Raw genomic sequence first — 18,998 nt, forward strand, 5'->3', positions numbered from 1 at the left:
TGGATTATTTCCAGGACGGAAAACTGTCTGTCCAAGAATTTACCCGAAACACGAATTAAATATTCCTCTATCCACCATTAAATTACCGTGAACGGGTGGCTGGGCAACATCCTGACAGGCTGTGTAATAAGGAACACCGTGTCTTTTCTCCTTTATTCCTCTGCATTTTCCTCTCTCTCAGACAGGAACCTCGGTGTCTGTAAGAGTCATTCTCTCCAGGACTTAGCCTCCAGTTGGACACGCTTATTGCCAATTTGGAATTAAACTTAAAAAGGAAAGGAGACACAGACCAGACTGAGACCCACGTCTACATTTTCAAAACTGTGCATCCTAATCAAATGGACCATTTCCTAAACTCAGGTCTAGACTCCTTACAAATGCAGAGCCCTCAAGTCCTGACTAGGGCAGCATAAAGCTGAACCGTGCCTTTCTTGATGAGGACTGAGCAAAGAATAAAAGGAGAGTTCTTCACACTCTTGCATATAAAGGGAAGTGCCATCAGCAACACGCAGCCCCCAGGCCCATAGTCATCCATCAGTTCAACAGTGAGCAAAAGTTTTTGTTGTGGAGCCCTGAGAGCTGCATGGTTATCCCCGACTCTGAAGCTGCCAAGTTGAATGGTTCAGTGAGAACGTTGCAAATAACACAACCTTATGAGTGCCTGGCAGCAAACTGTCAAATTGCAAATTTGCAGAAGGAGGTGAAATCAGGAGAGCAGGGGACTGATGAGTAAGTTCGTAGACAATCTCAGAAGGCAATAGTAGAGGTAGGGACCTAGAAGAACGTTGGTGAACCTGCTGCAAACAAGAAAAGAAGAAAGTATTGCCTACACAGAAACACTAAGCCAAAGCCCTCTGTAAAGACAAGAGAGTTCAGGAGCAACAGAAGCCTCAACAATGAGGCTAATGCAGCAGCTAAGTCTTGTCTCTTTGTAAGATCTGATATCCTAGGAGGCCCAAGGGAAGCCCATGCCAATTTAATTTGGCCAGATGTAAGAGAGAATTTGAAAGTCTCATAGGATCTTGTAGGAGCAGTCAAGCTTGAATTTGAATCAAAACCATGTATTGAGTTTTGAGTTTTATCCATCTGTAAAAAGTAGCAGAAATGACGGCAGAAAGCTTCACTTCCCACTGTGTCGTTAGGGAACTTTCACCCCTCACAAAAGAATGGTCTTTTATTTACTCCTTTTTTTCTTACAAAGGCTGAAGCCTTCACCTGAGTATGACCAGTATCAAGGACACAAAAACTTCCCATGGAAAAAAAAATCTTTACTGAAGTTAATGCTGTCAGCAGGATAACCAGCAAATTCTGTCTTCCCCAGATGGCCCAAATTTTAATGGGGTTACCTTGCAAGACTTGCCTGTAGGATATTAAAGGTCCCAAAGTAACTGTTGGGGCATAAAAAATGTTATGTCCGAGAGTTGCATCACACACAGATGTTCCTTTGACAGGTTGTCCTTTGCTTAACTATTCTTCCATGTATATTTCCTGACATTCAATGCATCAGTGGCAACTCTTGGGAATAGGAGACTGTATGGATGTTTGAGACATTAAACTGAAGATGGGGGATCTACTTTTTATTTTGCAATAGCAGTTTGAAACCCTGGAATGCTAGGTATGTGAGGTCAGTTTCTTGCCTTACTTACCTTGTCTGACACCTTATTTCTCTTTTCTCTCCTCTTCCTCTACCTTCCATCACTCTTCAACTTGTCAGTTAATTTTTTAGTGTTTGCATTTGACTGATCAGTCCTGCTAAGAAGTTGAAGTTCACACCGATGTGAACTGTGTTTGGCATCGAACTTGATGCTTACAGTTGACATTTTGTAGTGGTTTTTTTCCTCCTCTTTCCACAGAGATGTTGGTTGTGAAAGAGAGAGCAAGTAAGTGTGTATGCTTATAGTTGAACAGTGTTTTGTAAATATTTCCTGAAAGCTTGTGAAATGTCTCACATGTTCTTGATTTCCCTTCAGAGTAGGCATAAGAAATATCACCCAGTCTAGCTCGGAGTTCAGAAGCATGTACATAGCCATCAGTTTTACAACCTTTGCGTAGATGTCAAAGCCTGATGGCCGAGGGGGATAATGCTGAGACTTTCAAAGACAAGCCAATACACAAGCCACATTTTTAGCCATGTGCTTTCTTACAGTTTCTAAGTCTGGTCACAGCTTTTTCCTTGAAAATTGCTTCCCCTGATAAAAGATTTCCCATGAAACAGCTCTGGCATATTTATACATGCTCTGAAGTTTCTGGTTAACCAACTCGGTAGTCCTTTGGTGATTTTGAGAATATAAGTCTATCAGTCTGTGTGTGTTTATGTTGACAGAAGTGCCAATGACTTATAAATGGGATTAATTGTAAATGTAACTCATTTAGGAAATAGTTAAGGACCCAGGTACTTCTGTGTTTTAGCCTTGCTTAGTCACACTGGAAGAGCTCTTTGACCCTGCCAGAAATTAGTTTTAGTATCAGTTATGAGATAAGCTTAACTAGTCCTTAAAAATAAGCATGTTAAAGCTCTCTGCAGGAGATTTGTGGTGGGGAGGGAATACCACAGGTCCTAATTTTTTGTTTATCTTGCTATTATTAAGTGAATTGCAAGGATTGAGTTATAAACAGTGATGTAGTTCAGACCTTTTTTTCCTGTTCTTTCAACTTCTGGAAAACTCAACAATTATTTAAAGTTTAAATGTACTTATTTTTAACCATTGAAAAATATCAGTGTACCAGTCAGATTCATACTTTATACACAGTGGTATCGGAATCAATTGTAATCCTGGGTCACAGGTGATAAGGCCACTGCATGGAAATAGCACTGTTCTGAGAGCAACAAAGCTGTTTCCATTTTCAAAGCCCAGTTTCCCAGTTCCCTGATCAGAGTAAACCTATGTTTGACTACGTGAGTGTCCTCATTTATTTTTTAGTACAAATAGTAGTTTTGCATTATCAGTGCTCACAATTGCAGTTGTAAGCAGTAGCGACCTTTTCTTTTTTCTCTTTTGGATCTTGCTGTGTGCCTCACAGAGCCTTCAGCTGATTTCCATAACATACTCCATTCAGTAATTTATTTTTTGCAGAATGGCAAGTGACTCACCATTCATAACATGCTGAATGCTGAGAAGACTTAGCTTAAAGAGCAAAAAGGGTAGACTGATTCATATATAAATGTCTTAGGTAACAGAAAGATGAAATCATATTCCTTCCAGTAGCCTTAAAAGAAACAGAAAATAAGGTTATATAGTAGGAAAGAAATATTTTTGTTAAATCTGTTTAGCTGTAGATTAATGTTTGAAAGACAGTGGTGGAAGCACTATCTCATCCTTGAGACTAATATTGTTGTCTCACTAGGAAAAATACTGGATAAAGCCCCACCATGAATGTTAAGGAACCTGGTAGTTTTTCAAGTTATTTCTATTTCTGACCTCCATGATGGTGTAGAAATACAGACAGGATTGTTGCGCTGCTTATGTCTTCATTATATATCAAATCCATGCTCTATTATTTGAATGTTTTATTTCTGCAGATATTCAGAATCATTCTTTGTACAAGCAGTGTCGTATCATTTTTATTCTGTTAAAAGGGAGTGGCACGTGAATTCTTGCATATATTAGCTGCAAAATAAATTCATGCTTGAAATGTCTCACCTTGAGTGTCTGTATTAGGAGGAACCTCTGGTTTGAAATGCACCTAGGACACCTGCCTGCAAACAGCATTGCAAATAGTTACATATGATATGCTGAAAAAACATGTGTTACTCCAGAGCAGGTAATATCTCCAGATGTAGAACAAGAAGTAGATAACATACCAGATATACAGGAAGGGCTGTGATTTCAGAATAAATTTATCTTTCTGTGTGTGTATAGCGAAAACAGGAATAGACTTGAGATTTCCTGATACAGAAAATTTGCCAAGTGATTCATCTATTTGTCATGTTAGGCTAAAGATCTGATTTTTTGTGTAAGCTATCGTGTTGCTTGTAAAGAACCTGTAAATAGACTGTCAGCAATGGGAGACAGCTACCACTGTGATACTGAAGTCCCATCCCCATGTAATAGAAAATCATTGTTAGTCTTAAATGAAACAATGCAACAGGGCTGGCAGTGAAAACACTTCAAAGATGTTCATCAAACTGTTGAAGTTAGAAGCATGTTTTAATTAGCTTAGATTTGAAGCAGAAGCAGTTTGACTCTAACAAAAGTTTCTTGCTGCAGATCATCCTGTGGGGTCGAACAGAGAAATGCCTGAAGGAGACTACAGAGGAAATCAGGATGATGGGGACAGAATGCCATTATTTCATTTGTGATGTAGGAAATCGAGAGGAGGTCTATCAGCAAGCCAAAGCTGTGCGGGAAAAGGTTAGTGTCTGTGGAAACACTGTGGGCAGCATTTAGTAACAATTATATTTGATGAGAATAAAAATATATTGGCAAATTGGGAAAAAAGAAGGGTGACCATTCAGTCTAGCTACCTGCTTTAAGTGATCCAGAAGGATTACAAGGCCTATAGGCAATAACATCAAAAGCTATGAAAATAATAATGTATTCAAGCAATGAGAGATGCTCAGATACGAGGGTGACTGCTGATTTGTGAGGAGAGATATTAGTTGTAACAAGTCATTTGCTTTTTTTGCAGGTGGGTGATATCACTATCCTGGTGAACAATGCTGCTGTGGTCCACGGTAAGAGCCTGATGGACAGCGATGATGATGCACTGCTCAAATCACAACATATAAACACCCTGGGACAGTTCTGGGTAAGATAAGCTCCTGTATTACGTGTATTCACAACTGGGAATGAGAGTGATAGATTACAGCCAGCAAACACTTGGCTGCTACTAGGCCTTTCTAAATGATGCTTGGTAAAATCAGTCTGACATGAAAAGGAGACAGAAAAAACAATGTGAGGGGCAAGAGCCAAAGGAAAGAAGTCTAAAACCACTTAATTTTTCCAGTAGTAACACAGTATTTGATGCTTTTGTATCCCCATTCTGTGACTTCCAGTAAAATATTTGATTTCTCTTGAAAAAGCCTGAACTCACAGAAGATAGTTTTCTGTACAGTGATGCGTATGGAACATCAGAAGAGACCGAGATGACGTTGTTCAGCAAAGGAAGCTAGTGTGAAACTAATTCAATTTGATTTAGGTAATAGTAATAAAAAAAGAGCTTCTTGTGATGTCATCACATCATTGAAGACTTTATCCTGTACAAGTTTTTAAACATACAAAGCATTCTGTTCGTGGCCTTGATCTGTGGGTACTGCTTACTTACGTGCTAGGGAAGATTTTGTTTTGTGTCTGCACAAACGTTGCCTATTTGGAATCTTTCAGAAAATGACAAAACAACAAGGTACTCTCCCACCCTTTTCCTAGCGTAATAAGCAGCACAGTTTGGCTTGTTGTTTCCGTGTCACCTTATTTTTTACAGTAACTATTGGTTTTGTTGTATGTCTGCTGAGCAAACTTTTTTTTTTTAAATAAAAAATCAACTGTTGTTCTTCAGACCACCAAAGCATTCCTGCCAAGGATGCTGGAGCTGCAGAATGGACACATTGTTTGCCTGAACTCTGTCCTGGCCTTGTCAGCCATCCCTGGTGCCATTGACTACTGCACCTCCAAAGCCTCATCCTTTGCCTTTATGGAGAGCCTGACCTTGGGGCTGCTGGACTGCCCGGGAGTGAATGCCACAACAGTCCTGCCCTTCCATACGAGCACAGAGATGTTTCAGGGCATGAGAATCAGGTCAGTCCAGGGGAACTAGAATAAAGCATCTCATTTTAAATGAATCATCAGAATACACTCCTAATTAATGCTTCATTTAGTTAAGAGAATTTGATGTCTCATTTGGCTGCCTGGGAACAGAGGGTCACTCTAGGCCACTTGGGACTCATCAGACTGGTTCCCTCAGTTTGCTGGCATATTCATACAGCCCGCCTGTACTGAGTGAGACATTTGCTTCTACAGAGAAAACTGAAAGCTATTTTTCCCTGAGCGTATTTGGGCCATATGCAGCTACCAAAGAGGGAGGGGAGGCAATCTGAAAACTGAGGTCATTCAAAAGGAGCAGTTCACAAATTACTTGAGAATTAACAGTACAAATTCCTTCTTTAGTGGCTGAAATACTCAATTCTTTCCCATTGAAAGGAATGGCAGCTGCTTACTGAAGTAAGGCTATCTACCTCCTTTTTACCTCTGTCTAAGAAAACAAGCTAAATTCAAAGACTAACAGCTGACCAAATTAATCTTTTACAATGGACAAAGTAGCCTAGTAATATAGTTTGTATTCTTTTAGTCAAGAAAATACGTGGTGTCAGGCTATGGCTGGAGCTGGGAAAAGCCTTATGTTTGATATTAGAAGCCATGGGGGATAATACTTGTCTTTCACCTGTCAAGAATTTGAATCAAGCAAAGAGCAACAGAGAGGAAGAGGAAAACCACCAACACTGAAAAGACAGTATTTTCTTACTGGTCTGCATACAGTTTAAGAAAATCCCTGAATCAAGGTTCCAAATACACTCTGCCACTTCTCCCTAAAGGCACCAACTTGTACCTTCTTAACCGTTTAGCTAACCCAGCAGTACTGGTTGGAACTGGGCTTTCTGCTTTCCAGCTTTCTGGATGGAACTGGAACTTTCTGCTTCTTCCAGCCTGCTTTGGGGCATGTTTGAATGCCAGTAACCAGTGGTAGCTTAGTGAGTTACAGGACTTGGACACTGATTTCTTAAAGAAGGAATTTGGTTAACAAATAATTATTTTATTTTCTACTTTGTTTATTCAGGTTCCCTAATCTTTTTCCTCCTCTCAAGCCAGAGACAGTGGCTAGGAGGACAGTAGAAGCTGTTCAGATGAATCAAGCTTTCCTGCTCCTTCCATGGACAATGCATGTTCTTGTCATCCTAAAAAGGTAAATATTTCTTTTGCCCAGCAGAAGCCTAGCCGGTTAGGCAAGGTGGGCTTATGGTCCTCTGTGCCTGTCCACCAAGGCAAACCTCAGTGTGACTGTAACGTGGGATCCAGGAACAGATTGCTTCATCCCTTCCCATGGAAGACAGTCAGAGAAGCAAAAGGGAGAAAACTTCCTGAGATTCCCTTTGTAGATGTTTTCCCTGGATATAACCCCTTTACAAAAGTAGTTTCACTCCCAAAATCTGGATTCCTGAGGTCTGAACTGGCATTTGTATCTAGGAAATTTCTTAACAATTAACATATGCAGGTAGTTGATTTTGATTTAGTAAGTCATTCTTTGGACTCCAGGCTTTATACTGTAAAGGATTTCAGTACAGTAAGATATGTACATCACAGCTGTATTTAGAGATCATGGCTTGTGAAACTATTAAAAAATATTTCTGTGTATGATTAGGACAGGAATTTTAAAGTCCTTTAGGAAAGAAGTTCATATCCTGAAACAACTGAAGAGAAAGGACATTTAAAATTTGTTTCCATGCGAGTTTGCACTAAAGCCTTTGGAAAACCTGCTTCAGTCAGGAATTGAAACAAGGTCATGAGACTTCCGTGGGAATTCAATTACAATATTGCATTTCAAACAAGAGGAAATAATTCACAATAAATGCTTTGCTCTTAATGTAAAATGTGGGATACTCTCAAAAGTTTCCAGAAATTCTACAGACTGAAAAGGGCTGTTCTCCTTTATTGTAAGAATTAATCATTTATTTTCCATGACAGTAGCTGTCATGAAATTAGATCTATATCCATGTCATAATAAGGGGGTCACTTGACTAGCACAAATAGATGGCAAGTTAACCAGAGAACTCTGTTTAAATTTGTGTATTTCAGAGTACAAAATAGTAGTTGGGAGGAATGATGGTATCTTCCAAGTTACAGATTTTACAGACCCTTTTGGACAAGTATTTCTGTAGAGAAAGAGCAACCTGATACAACTTTCTCCCTGTAGGCCTACTCACAGCGGGATACTGACATGTTTTGTCTGTGCACTCTCACTAGCTGATTTTTGAGAATATGTATCCTTACATATGCATGCATGTAAACACGTACTTACACATCCTCTTACTAGAATAGACTTAAGAGGTTTGTCTGATCTGCTTTTTTTTTCTGCTTCTCCCACAGCATTCTCCCTCAGGCAGCACTTGAAGAAATCCACAAGTTTTCTGGGAGCTACACCTGCATGAACACTTTTAAAGGACGAACATAGACTTGGTGGTGCAAGGACTATTCTACTATTCTTCAGTGAAACCAACAACACAAGCATGAAAATCCTGACAAGACTGTGAATCAGCAGTCTTGGCTTTTAGCCTGTTCATGTGACTTGTGCTGCTCTGAGGCAACACATTTCTTGCAGGTCATATCCATAGTAACATGACCTTTGCACAGGACTGAATGACTAGACTATGGACCCTTGGAAAGAAAAACAGAAAGTGTGAAATGTTTATACGATGTTTAATTCTTTAGAGTTCAATTGTTAAATCTACTCATATTTTTAAGATGTAATTTTTGTTTCTGAAGTGTCTGTAGGCTGTCTCGGCTGAGAGGCAGCACATCACACCCCTAACATACTTTATTCCCTCTTTTCAGAGGAACTGCAATTACGAACTGCTACTGGTTTCATTTCAGCTTTTTCAATGGGGAACTTAAAAAATACTTTGACGAAGTAAAAGTTATGGACATCTAATGGAAACTTACTTCCCTTCCTTCACTTTACATCCCCTAATGAAGCTGTTCCCAGCTCACATCAGGGAAGGAAGGAACAAAGTGTGGAGTAATCTTTTCTTTGTTAAAGGCCACCAAGGACTTCTGCCTGGAAGGACTGTGCTGGGCGCAGGAAAGCTGTCTTACTTCACCTGCGAAGGCTGGAGAGGAATGCTCAGTCAGAAGAGCAGACAGTTTGAATAGAAGATGCTTTCTGTCACTGAACTCATACATGGAATTTAATTGTCTTTCTGAATATTTTCATTCATTTATGATAAAATATATATATATATTTTTAGCATTAATCCCAGCTTGCCACGCTGCATGTAGGCAGCATCACATTGGGGATGAGCTAAATCTAGAACTAAAACTAGAGCCTGCCTGTACAAACATACATTCACTGACATAATCCATGCAGAGGAAAATCCATTGTATCAATCTGCACAGTGAAGTAAGTGGAATAATGCTCTAAAAATAGAAGAGACAGTACTGTTGTGCTCATGAAATGTGAAGTTTGGAAGCACAGTTAGCAAAGACCTGATTAAATGCACATTGAATTCAACTGGGAATATCCCCATTGTTTTTCAGGGGCATTGAATCAGGCACCGATCAGCCAAAAGCGATAAATACTGCTTGGACTGAAATGGCAGAAGCAGCTAGACATTATTTATTTTTGTAATGATATATTCTCTTTGACAGCCTAGTAAGAGCAACACTGCATTCCTATGCCAGATGCAGTGTGCAGCACTAGGCATAGTAATGTAGCTGAAACATATTGGAACACTACTAAAAGAGGAATTAATATAATTGCAATACAGGAAAGTAGCAAGCCTAACTGGAGAGCACCTGAACGAAGTGCCTCAAGGAAGGCCACGGGGTTAAAGTAAAGGAGTGAATTTAGGGCTCCTGACTTGAATTTCGAGCTTTTCCATAGACGTCCTGCATGACCTGGGGCAAACTGCATAATTTCAAGGTGTGCCCTGACCTGCAAAGCAGATATTTCTAGTGTTTCCCTACCTCCTAAGCCTGACTACCTAAATGTTTGTTGAAAGCTCAGCAAATTCAAATGGAACATGCTATAGAAAGGAAAAGCAGTACTTGCTCATAAACCAAGAGGTTTGAAACAAAAATTTAGAAGAGGATAAACCCCATATGCCAAAATAGATAACTTCCTAAAAGAGATCTAAGTTCAAGCAGAAAAGCTGTGAGCTGTATTTGAAATATTCCTTTGGTTCTGCCATGTAGAATGGAGACCAACTACTTAGGTGTAATGGTGTGAATATTAAAATCTGAAGATCTGAGCCGTACTGTGAAGCAGTAGCTATCTCTCTTCTTGAGCAGTTTGGGAGGAAGGTGTTGGCAGAAGTACCACTGCGGCAGGCCCCGCTGCCTGCACCGGTATGTTGAGGAGCTCTCCTGTCTGGGTCAGTGCTTTCCTTCTGAGTTCAGAACATGTAAGCTGTAGCACTGTGCCAGCTTTGAAAAGGTTTCTTACAATGGAGTTTTGTTTTGAATTCCTAGATGTCTGAGGCTCTCTGGAGAGGATGAAAAGAAACTTTGATCTCTGTGATTTTGACGCCCACCCTAATAGAAGCTTTCAGCTTTATTTTTTGTCAGTTTTGAGAAGAAACCCAGTTCATTGAAATCACAAGTGCAATGAGGGGAGAACCCTTCCAGGATCTGCTAGGAATACTGAAGGTACCATGTTTATGAAGAGATGCTTGGGAGGGGAAGGGATCATTATACATACCTCCCCTCATGCACTCTAATCCTTTCTAGTTTCTCATTAATCACAATCAGGCATGCCAGGCCTGTGGATGCAAGAGCAAACAGAATTGGTGAGAGAGGGCACCCTGCAGTGCCCCCCTTAAATTAAACCTTTATGCTGAAATACTATTCATTGATAACATTCTAATGCAACAGTGAGGTAAAAACTAGTACACCCTTTGACATTAAATCCCCGCTCATCCCCAAATCCTGTCCCTTAGATGAATCTGCTCTTTGCCGGCACTGCATAAAAGATGTTCAGAGGTTGCCTTACATGTTGATTTCTTTCTAATGAATATAAACAAGTTGGGCGGTAGCTGAGACTCTCATCATCTCCCTCCTCTCCTACACACACACTCACACACACACAGACTTCCCTCTCTTTCCCTCAGGGTCTCTGGGTGGACAGCAGGTCAAATAGCAGGCACAGTGGGGGAGAGGTATGCAGCAAACAAAATGATGAGGAAAACACTGACTTTGCTTTTCAGATAGTAGGGAGGAGTTGGGTAGGAGGCTTTCTTGTGAGTATTGTGAGATAGAATGCTTTCCATCCATTCAGCTACTTGCAAATTTGGATGGATACATTTGAAGACTTTTTTTTTTTGTAACAGAAAGGCTCCTCTGGAATGCCTGCTGAGGTCTACTGTCCCTTTTCACATAAGGTTAGTATTGGGTAATCTTGAAGTGCTGCAAATGTCGACAAGCTTTGTTGAAGCCTAAGGCCTTCTCAAAGGAATTTCCGCCCTTTGACTTATTTTAATTTTGGTTTTCCCTGCTCTCTCCACCGCCTCCTGCTTTCCACTGCACAATTATTTTTTTTCCTTCTGTTTTCCTATGTCATCACTGCACTTTTCAGTGCCACCATCTTGAAGCCAGATGTCATACAAAGAGTCTGGAGTAAATTGAAATCATGATATATATTTATTATCCTGCTGGAGGAATCTAGGTGAAGTTGTGGGAGCAGGTCACAGAAGTTTCATACGAAATTAGTTTTACTTGCTCCGATCTGGGAAGAAGGAGACGACCCCTTACTGTCATTTTTATACAGGAGATTGTTGCTGGTTTAAAATGTGAATGATACAGAAATGTTAGCCATTTTGGGACATACATTCTCCTGACATTAAAAGACCTTATTTAAATGGGAGGATTTTTCTGTTCCAGGTGTTTTCAGAGGCTGGTGTTTATACAAACTAATTTTCAGAATTAGTGAGGCAGGGCAGGGAGCAGAGGAGTCCTTTGTAAGTCAGTCTGATTCCTCATGTTCAATATTTGATTTTGTATTTTGTCTTTGATTGGGGGGGGGGGGGGGGATCATGTTCCCTTGTGCGCCCTTGGTGAACTTAAACAAGGTCATTCCAGCCATGTCCCTGCTCATGACATTTCCTAGCAGGATGAAGAAAAGGAGTGAGCCCTGCACCCTACCTACTCATTGATTGTTCTGTTGAGGTTAAAAAGTGATGAGTCCATCCCTGTAGTTCTTCCAGAACTTCACAGAAAATGCCTGGGCAAGTGATTCTGATGTTTGCAAAGAGAAACTTGTTGTACTTTTATGTAATGTGTTAATTAGCGTGGGTGGGTATGATCAGATCTAGTCTTGCAAGCCTTTCAGACAACTCCCTGAACACTCCCACCTTCAGATATTAACAGATAGCACTGCACTTGCCAAATCTCATAAAAACCCAGCAACAGACTCAATGCAGGCAGAGCATAAGTGGGTGCATTTATTTCAAAGAGAACACACCTGTTTGTAGCAGAAGTTAACTGGGCCTAGTGTTTTCCTCTAGCTGAAGTGCAACTGTTGAGAAAAGGATACAGGGTGACCTTGGATCATCTAGTTTGGTTTTATTCCTTCATGTGGCTTTAATGAACTTAATCTGGGTGACAGCCACTTTTTTGACAGCACTTGTTCATAAGTTTGGGGGTAAAGCAAGACTGTTTCAAATGTAACCTTTTGCATTTTTCACCAACCAACCGACAGCCCTAAGAATCAGAATATTCTGCGCTGTCTTTGCAGCTTTCACCTCCCTGGTGCGAAGATCCTTCAACCTGGTATTGCTTCTCAGCCTGCTGGAGTTTGGAGACTGACTGAAACTTGTCAGTCACAAGGTTCTCTGAGGAACAGAATCTCCTTTGTTAGAGTGTTAGAGGTTCTGAGATGTGACTACTGGCAGGCACCTCCCACAGATTTCAGCAACTAACTTGGAGAAAGACATGAAGAAAACCAGAACTTCACCTTCTCTGCTACTCATTCTCTTTTATCCAGTGATTTCTACGGGAAGCTGGCAATTTAGTCACTTTTCTGACTGATAAACTGCCCCTCTTCCCACACTCTGTGCTACTAAGATTGCCTCAGTACCTTTCTTCAATACCTTCAGGGAGTTGACAGCTTCAACAGAAACAACCCTTTCTGTATTCTTGAGGAGAGTCAGATCAGCAAGGTAATGTGCTAGAGAGAGGACCAGGCAGTTTGCACGGGGCTCAGGTACGGCAGCCTGTGGGCTACAGACGGAAGACACAACCCGAATGTTGCCAGTACCTTAGAAGGCAGTGAGTTCCCCTGCTCCTGTCATCTTTGCTTGAAACATCACACCCTCTCTTGTTTCTGAAACGGATCCCTCCAGCTGACGCTTTAGCAGAAATGCACACTGAGCCGGCCTGTGAGGACTGGATACAGCTGAAAAGCACGGACCTCTGAGGAGGCAATTTATATTTCACACCTTCCCAAAGAGTCCAAACTTATTAGTTCCTTATGCTCGCCTTTGCCATGGGCATCGTGACATATTAACACAGAAAAAAACCCTAGGCAAACGTTGATCTTTCTGCATAAATCTTGAAAAGTTCCTCCTTAAATGAGGGAAGAAAGCACTCTAATTTGAGCTTGAGAGTGACCAAAGAGTAAGTATATGAGAAAACAAAACAGAGGATAGATACGATCTTAGGGGGAGTGTGGCGGCCCTAAACAGACAAAGGCAACGTGCTACCATAATTCTTGAAGTTATATAATAACAGAGGCACGTGATTTTCATCCAAAAACAGTCTATAAAAGAAGTGTGCTGTTACTCCTGCTCATTCCCATGGGTCACCATGCCCTAAAAAGCAGTCCATTAACTTTGTAGCTTGCTGGTTCAGAACGCCCCAATATGCCTGTTACGGTTTGCTGTCGCTTTGTTTTTTGAGGAAGGGAAAGCAACCCATACATGTAAAAACAAGGAAGGGTCAGTTTGACTCGCCACCCCATTTTTTCTAGCCAGCTGCAAAGGTTATCCATCATGCCTAGGTATTGCAAGGACATATGGCTCTGGCTTGTGCTGGTAATCATCCTGACCTAGTGCTACTAGGTAGATGTGGTTCAGTTTCCTGTTTTTTTCTTATGCAAAAGAAATTTTTTTAATTCAAATTAAAACTTATCTGAAAGAGTTGCCTCTCTATTGTACAGGCTTCTCACAGGCAGGCATCCTAGGCATGAAATTTCCTTATGTTAATCAAACGATAATTGATAGAATACAAAAGTGAAAAGTTGCTTTTTGACATCTTCCCCAAGCATCCTCTTCCCCCAGCAATGCGGAATTGATGTAGAGGAGCCCTGCTGGCATATCAATGCCTTAAATCCAGACCTCTCAGAAGCCAGTAGGCTTCTGGATGAAAGTGGCCCTGGCTGCCAAACGTGCCTTCCTGCAGGTCCGAGGCAGTTTACCACCGAGATCGCTTACCTGAGCGAGCAACCATTACAGTGCACTAGTACAGAGGAAGACTGCACGGAAAGCTGCGGTACATATAATCACTGCACAAACTGATTTCAACTTCTGGTCCTGCAAGACACTTTTGAAGAAAATAGGCTAACGAACGAGCTGACACGTGGTAGCCGGTTCAAACCCAAGTACTGCAGTGAGGTCTCTATTTGCCTATAGGGTGCCTGAGAGTAGCCTACAGGACTGCCACAAGTCCTGCCTTAGCTGTGACCCCTGCCTGATTCCTTCCCTTGAACGACTCTGTGCAAACATTGGACGTTGTGTGGATACATTTAACTGAAAAGCTTCTTCGTCTTCCTTTTTTAGCATTAGGCACTTTGGAGTATAGCCACCTGCTGCTGCTTTGGGCTTTGCTCTTGACCTGATGAGTGTTCCCAGATACTGTTCTGGCACATCACACTATTAACATTAGCTGTAAGAAAAGGAGGCGATTCATTGCTATCTTTTCCAGGAAAGTCAACTGTTAGTGCCTTTATGAAGAGAGAGGACTGACATAAATGCAGGGGTGATATGGTTTCTGGAGTATTTTGGCTCTATGAAAAATGCTGTCATATGGAATAAGGCTTTATAATAGAAAGGGCTCATCTCAGAAGAATGTTAACAGAAGATGGAAATGGCCATAATGGAAAACAAGTGATATCCAAACACACAGTTCCTCATCCTGGAGCCTGCTGGGAATGTGCATTTCATGCAGACATGTCATAGCAACATCAGTTCACTCACATGGTCGTTATACCCCCTGCAACTCTCCCTCGTGCAAGTAAAAGCAGAGGTGACAAGCTCATTGTCTCTGCTCTCTCGACTGTTGAATGTAGCAAAAGAAGTCCTTTTTTTTAAAAAAAAGATTTTTAAAATGTCCATCTGAGAACAAAGCAATTCTTTGGTTCAGTGTCAGCCTTAGAGAATGAAGAAGACTCTCAGCTACCAGAGAGAGAAGCCTCAGTCCCTCCTTGCTGATTCCTTGAGGTCTCAGGCCACATTTCCCCTTGTTAATAATTAAGTGGGAAGAATATGATTGACTCAAAACAGCAATAGGACTAAACAGAATCATAGATCAGTTTGTGAATATTGCTCGTCTTTCTTTTCCACAGCAATAAAATACCTTTTCGTTTCTTCTGGACTCCTGTCAGGGCTGCAGATTCATGGAGAATGCTTGCAGAGCTGGGCACTATTTTGTTACTATTCGAAGGGCTATGCAAAAGACAGGAGAGAGAGAGACACCACCAAGCAATGTTGGGTGTGCTTCGGTGGCTGAATAGTCTGTAACTGTCAATATTCTGATATTCTTGAATATTCAGTATTAGCGATCTGATGTGTTTCTCAACTGTATGCTAGTGCAAGAAACCACCTTCACCCACATAAACTATTGCAATACTTTTGAACCCTAAACCACATTCAGCTTCTCTGTTGTCCTGTTAGCATAGCTGAGGTTTAACAAGCATGTTAATCAAATCAAATATAACCTTGAATTTCTTCAGGAGGGATCTGATGCTGACACAGAAAAAAAATTTAAAAAGTGTTGATGCCCTGCAGCAAAAGTTGCTACATACATTAAAAACCAAAGAAGTCATGTACAAACAACTATGTTTAATCATTCAACAGAATGCTCTGCTTCCATCATTACAGCATTACAGCATTGAGCTGTCTGACCTCATTTTGATTGCTTTGAACATACAGAGTCAATGCATCTTCATACCAGTTTCAAAAATAGGTGTCCCGATACACGTCTCCTCTGTTCAATCAAATTACAGATTTGTAAGTTTTCTTATGTAAAAGCTACAATTTATTTTTTAATTCACACAAGTACTCCTCACAGATCTCATTCCCTACATCAATTAAGAAAACAATCTTCATTCTTTCAAACTCTTAAGCCCAGCATTTAGGAGCACTGATGCTTTCTGGCTAGAGATGTCATGTTCCCTGTGACGCAGTCTGGTAGGCAGCATTGCAATCTTCAGTATTTCCCTTTAAAAACCTCTTCATATTGTCAATCAGATTTGCCAGTGGCTCCTAATAGCGCACGACAGAGGAAGCTGCAGTCTGCCTGCCTTCTTCAGTGCACTGAGTTCTTGCAAATGAGCTCTCAGAGAAGACCTTCTTTTGAATGAGCCACAGGAGCCATGCTGCGTTTATTTTAGTTGGGTTTATATTAGGTCTTATTTCTGCTGATCCCTTCATTTTTCACCGTTTTCTCTGTCTCTTCCAATTGTTCCTATTGGGGAGGACTATGTTTTGAGAGTTTCTGAGCCAGAATGCTGTGCATGCAGATTATTCATCTCTGTGCCTTCCCTTCAGGCAGTCTCTCACCTGGGCATGCCTGCACCCACACCTTCTTATACATTAATGCTGCAAACTTCCCTAAATATCTTCAAGATCAGCTTCCTTTAAAGCCACAAGTGTATGGAAAGCCCAGAGAGCTATAATTACTTTTGCCTAATGAGTTGATAACTGCATATTGGTTTTAACACCTACAGGATTAGGATTTGAACTAGGAAGGACTGTTAGGTAGTGGTTGGCCAAAATTTAACCAGTTTATCGTTAAAGGGGGAATCGTAGACTAAAAATCAAGTAATGAAAGAAGGAAGGTTTGCTGGAATGGGCAGTATATGCATGAAAAGTCCCTAGAGTGCATACAGTAGGTTTAGGTACAACATCCCCACTTTTGGGGACAAATAATGAACTGTAGATCTCCTGGCATTTATAGATCAGTACTGAAGTAGAAAATAAACACAAAGTAAAGCACATGAATGCTTTCCATCTGTCAGGATGATGGAAAGATGGTACAAGCCCTGAACTGCAAGGTACCCAGTACTGCTATCTGATTTCTTCTGATAATTTACCATTCAGGAATATTAAAACAGATTGTTTTAATGATACCTGAAAGTGTCCTTTTGCAGTATAAAGTACATACTGCATTGGATGTGCTTTAAAGCTGGATGGGCAACTTATTCTAGTGATCTTCGTTACAGCTAGCAGTACTCTTTGACATGGGCAAGTCTTGCTGTAAAATTAGCCTGTTTTCTTTCAATGGATTGTTTTTAAATAGACTTCTTTCAAATTTTCATTTATCAAATATTTAAATACTTAATGGTTCACGGCCAATTATTTGCTTGCAAGCTATTCACCATAACCACCACTTTGAGTGTTTGCCATTCATTAATGTACCGTTTTCCTGTGGAACTGGCCGTCCAGATGAGTGGTGGCTTTGCTTTCCCCTGGCTGGCTGCCTCCCAATCCCACAGGAAGCTTCCCAGGGGCTCCAGTGTGTCTGGTGATGACTGTGAGATGGCTTCTGGCAACAGTATTAATGCAAATGCGTACTTGAATGTGTGCTCATGACATATTCCAATCTTCTCATCAAAAAACATGCTTACAGACATTTTCAAGGGAAAAAAAAAACCTAACTTGGGATACTGTCAAAAGTGCATTTGCCTTTACTTACAGTGGAAGATTTTCAGTTTGGTTTTGTTGGTTTCACTGGATTCACCTTTCTCTAAGCCTTAGGTCGGGGGAGGTTGGATCCATACTGTGCTGATCCTGGAAATATTTAATTAATATAAAAAGTGACCTGACCTCAGGGTGCAGTATATTTCCATATGAAGGGAATGGCATGATTTTTTAGGATTCTTGTTGCTGCATACTCATCCTTAGTTCATTTCAGAAAATAAAACTCAAGTGGAATAAAGTTGTACTGCCACTTACATTGGGAAAGTGAGCAAATGTACAGAAAAAGAGCAGAATGTCTGGATGCACTGAGACACAGGTGTGCTAGCAGAAAAATCGTGCTTGCTGCTGAGCACAATTCAGTTCACCTGATGCTTATATTCTCCCTCCTCCCTCTCGACTTCAGAGTGTGGGGTTGAAACTTGTGTATCAAAACTGCAAATGCAGTGTTTTGACATAGACCTTTGCAGTCCTTGTCCTGCCAGAGCGCTGCAGTTTCTATTGCATACACAGGGCAAGGGTGAGTCCGAGAACTGTACAGCCCTGCCCGGTGCGGCAGCGCGGGATGGTAACGGTTCATGGCTGGCAGGGCCCTCACGGCCGCCATAGGGCTGGGCCCATGGGTCAGCATGGCTGCTGCCGGGGCCTCGGTCTGACATGCACATCGCAGCGCAGTTTGCCTGGGAACTGTTGCTAGCTCAGGTACGTCGCTGTGTGCAGACAAACCCTAGTGGCAAATTTGTAATGGGCTGTTCCCCGTTGTACTTGACCCATTATGTTAGACGGCAGCTTCCGCTTCATGCCGTAATTGCGATGCTCCCACGCCTTAACGCTGACGGTGGTTGGGCTGTGGGCTGCAGGCTGCTGCCAGGGCAGGGGAGCTGGGCGAGGGGCAGGGGTGCTGGGCGAGGGTGCTGGGTGAGGGGCGGAGATGCTGGGCGAGGGGCAGGGGTGCGGGCACACCTGGTGGCACCGGCCCCCCGGGGGCTGATGGCGGACACAGTGCTGGCGCACTCACACTCACTGCTGGGGCACTCATGCTCACACTCATGGTGGGTTTCCTGGGGGCGCTGAGCGCCCGGAGCCTTGTTCACATTTTTCTGCGGTGTGTGTTTGCTGTTCGTTTATGCCGCACATGCTGTGAGAAATTAAGCCATTGCGTTGTTGGGTTTTTTTTCTCCTTTCTCCTGCTTTCATTGTCTTTACCCCTCGCCCCCCCTTCCAAAATCCTTACAATTCCTTTCATGATTTGATGTTAACAGGACAAAAGAAATAAATACTTGAAAGAAGATACAAGCTATGTTTCTGTTTTACTTTGGAGCTGCTGTGGTAACTGAATACCAGTCTGCAAGGTCAAAAAAAAAGAAAAAAAAAAAGAAAA

General features: G+C 41.5%; 1 protein-coding gene across 5 annotated transcripts in view; it reads left to right on the plus strand.

Moving 5' to 3' along the window:
- DHRS3 (dehydrogenase/reductase 3) overlaps positions 1 to 18,998 on the plus strand; it is a 40,828-nt gene extending 21,830 nt beyond the window's left edge. For 4 of the 5 annotated variants that reach the window (XM_080380856.1, XM_080380855.1, XM_080380857.1 and 1 more), the window contains 5 exons: positions 4,209 to 4,352; positions 4,630 to 4,749; positions 5,497 to 5,735; positions 6,772 to 6,897; positions 8,079 to 18,998. In XM_080380856.1, coding sequence (XP_080236982.1) covers positions 4,209 to 4,352; positions 4,630 to 4,749; positions 5,497 to 5,735; positions 6,772 to 6,897; positions 8,079 to 8,163 — 714 coding nt within the window. In that variant the 3' untranslated portion in view covers positions 8,164 to 18,998. Of the gene's footprint in view, positions 1 to 181; positions 1,616 to 4,208; positions 4,353 to 4,629; positions 4,750 to 5,496; positions 5,736 to 6,771; positions 6,898 to 8,078 lie in introns of all 5 variants that reach the window. The other variant, XM_080380858.1, reaches the window with a different exon arrangement.

The sequence above is a fragment of the Falco punctatus genome, assembly GCF_963210335.1.
Source record: "Falco punctatus genome assembly, chromosome: 3".
Lineage (NCBI taxonomy): Eukaryota > Metazoa > Chordata > Aves > Falconiformes > Falconidae > Falco > Falco punctatus.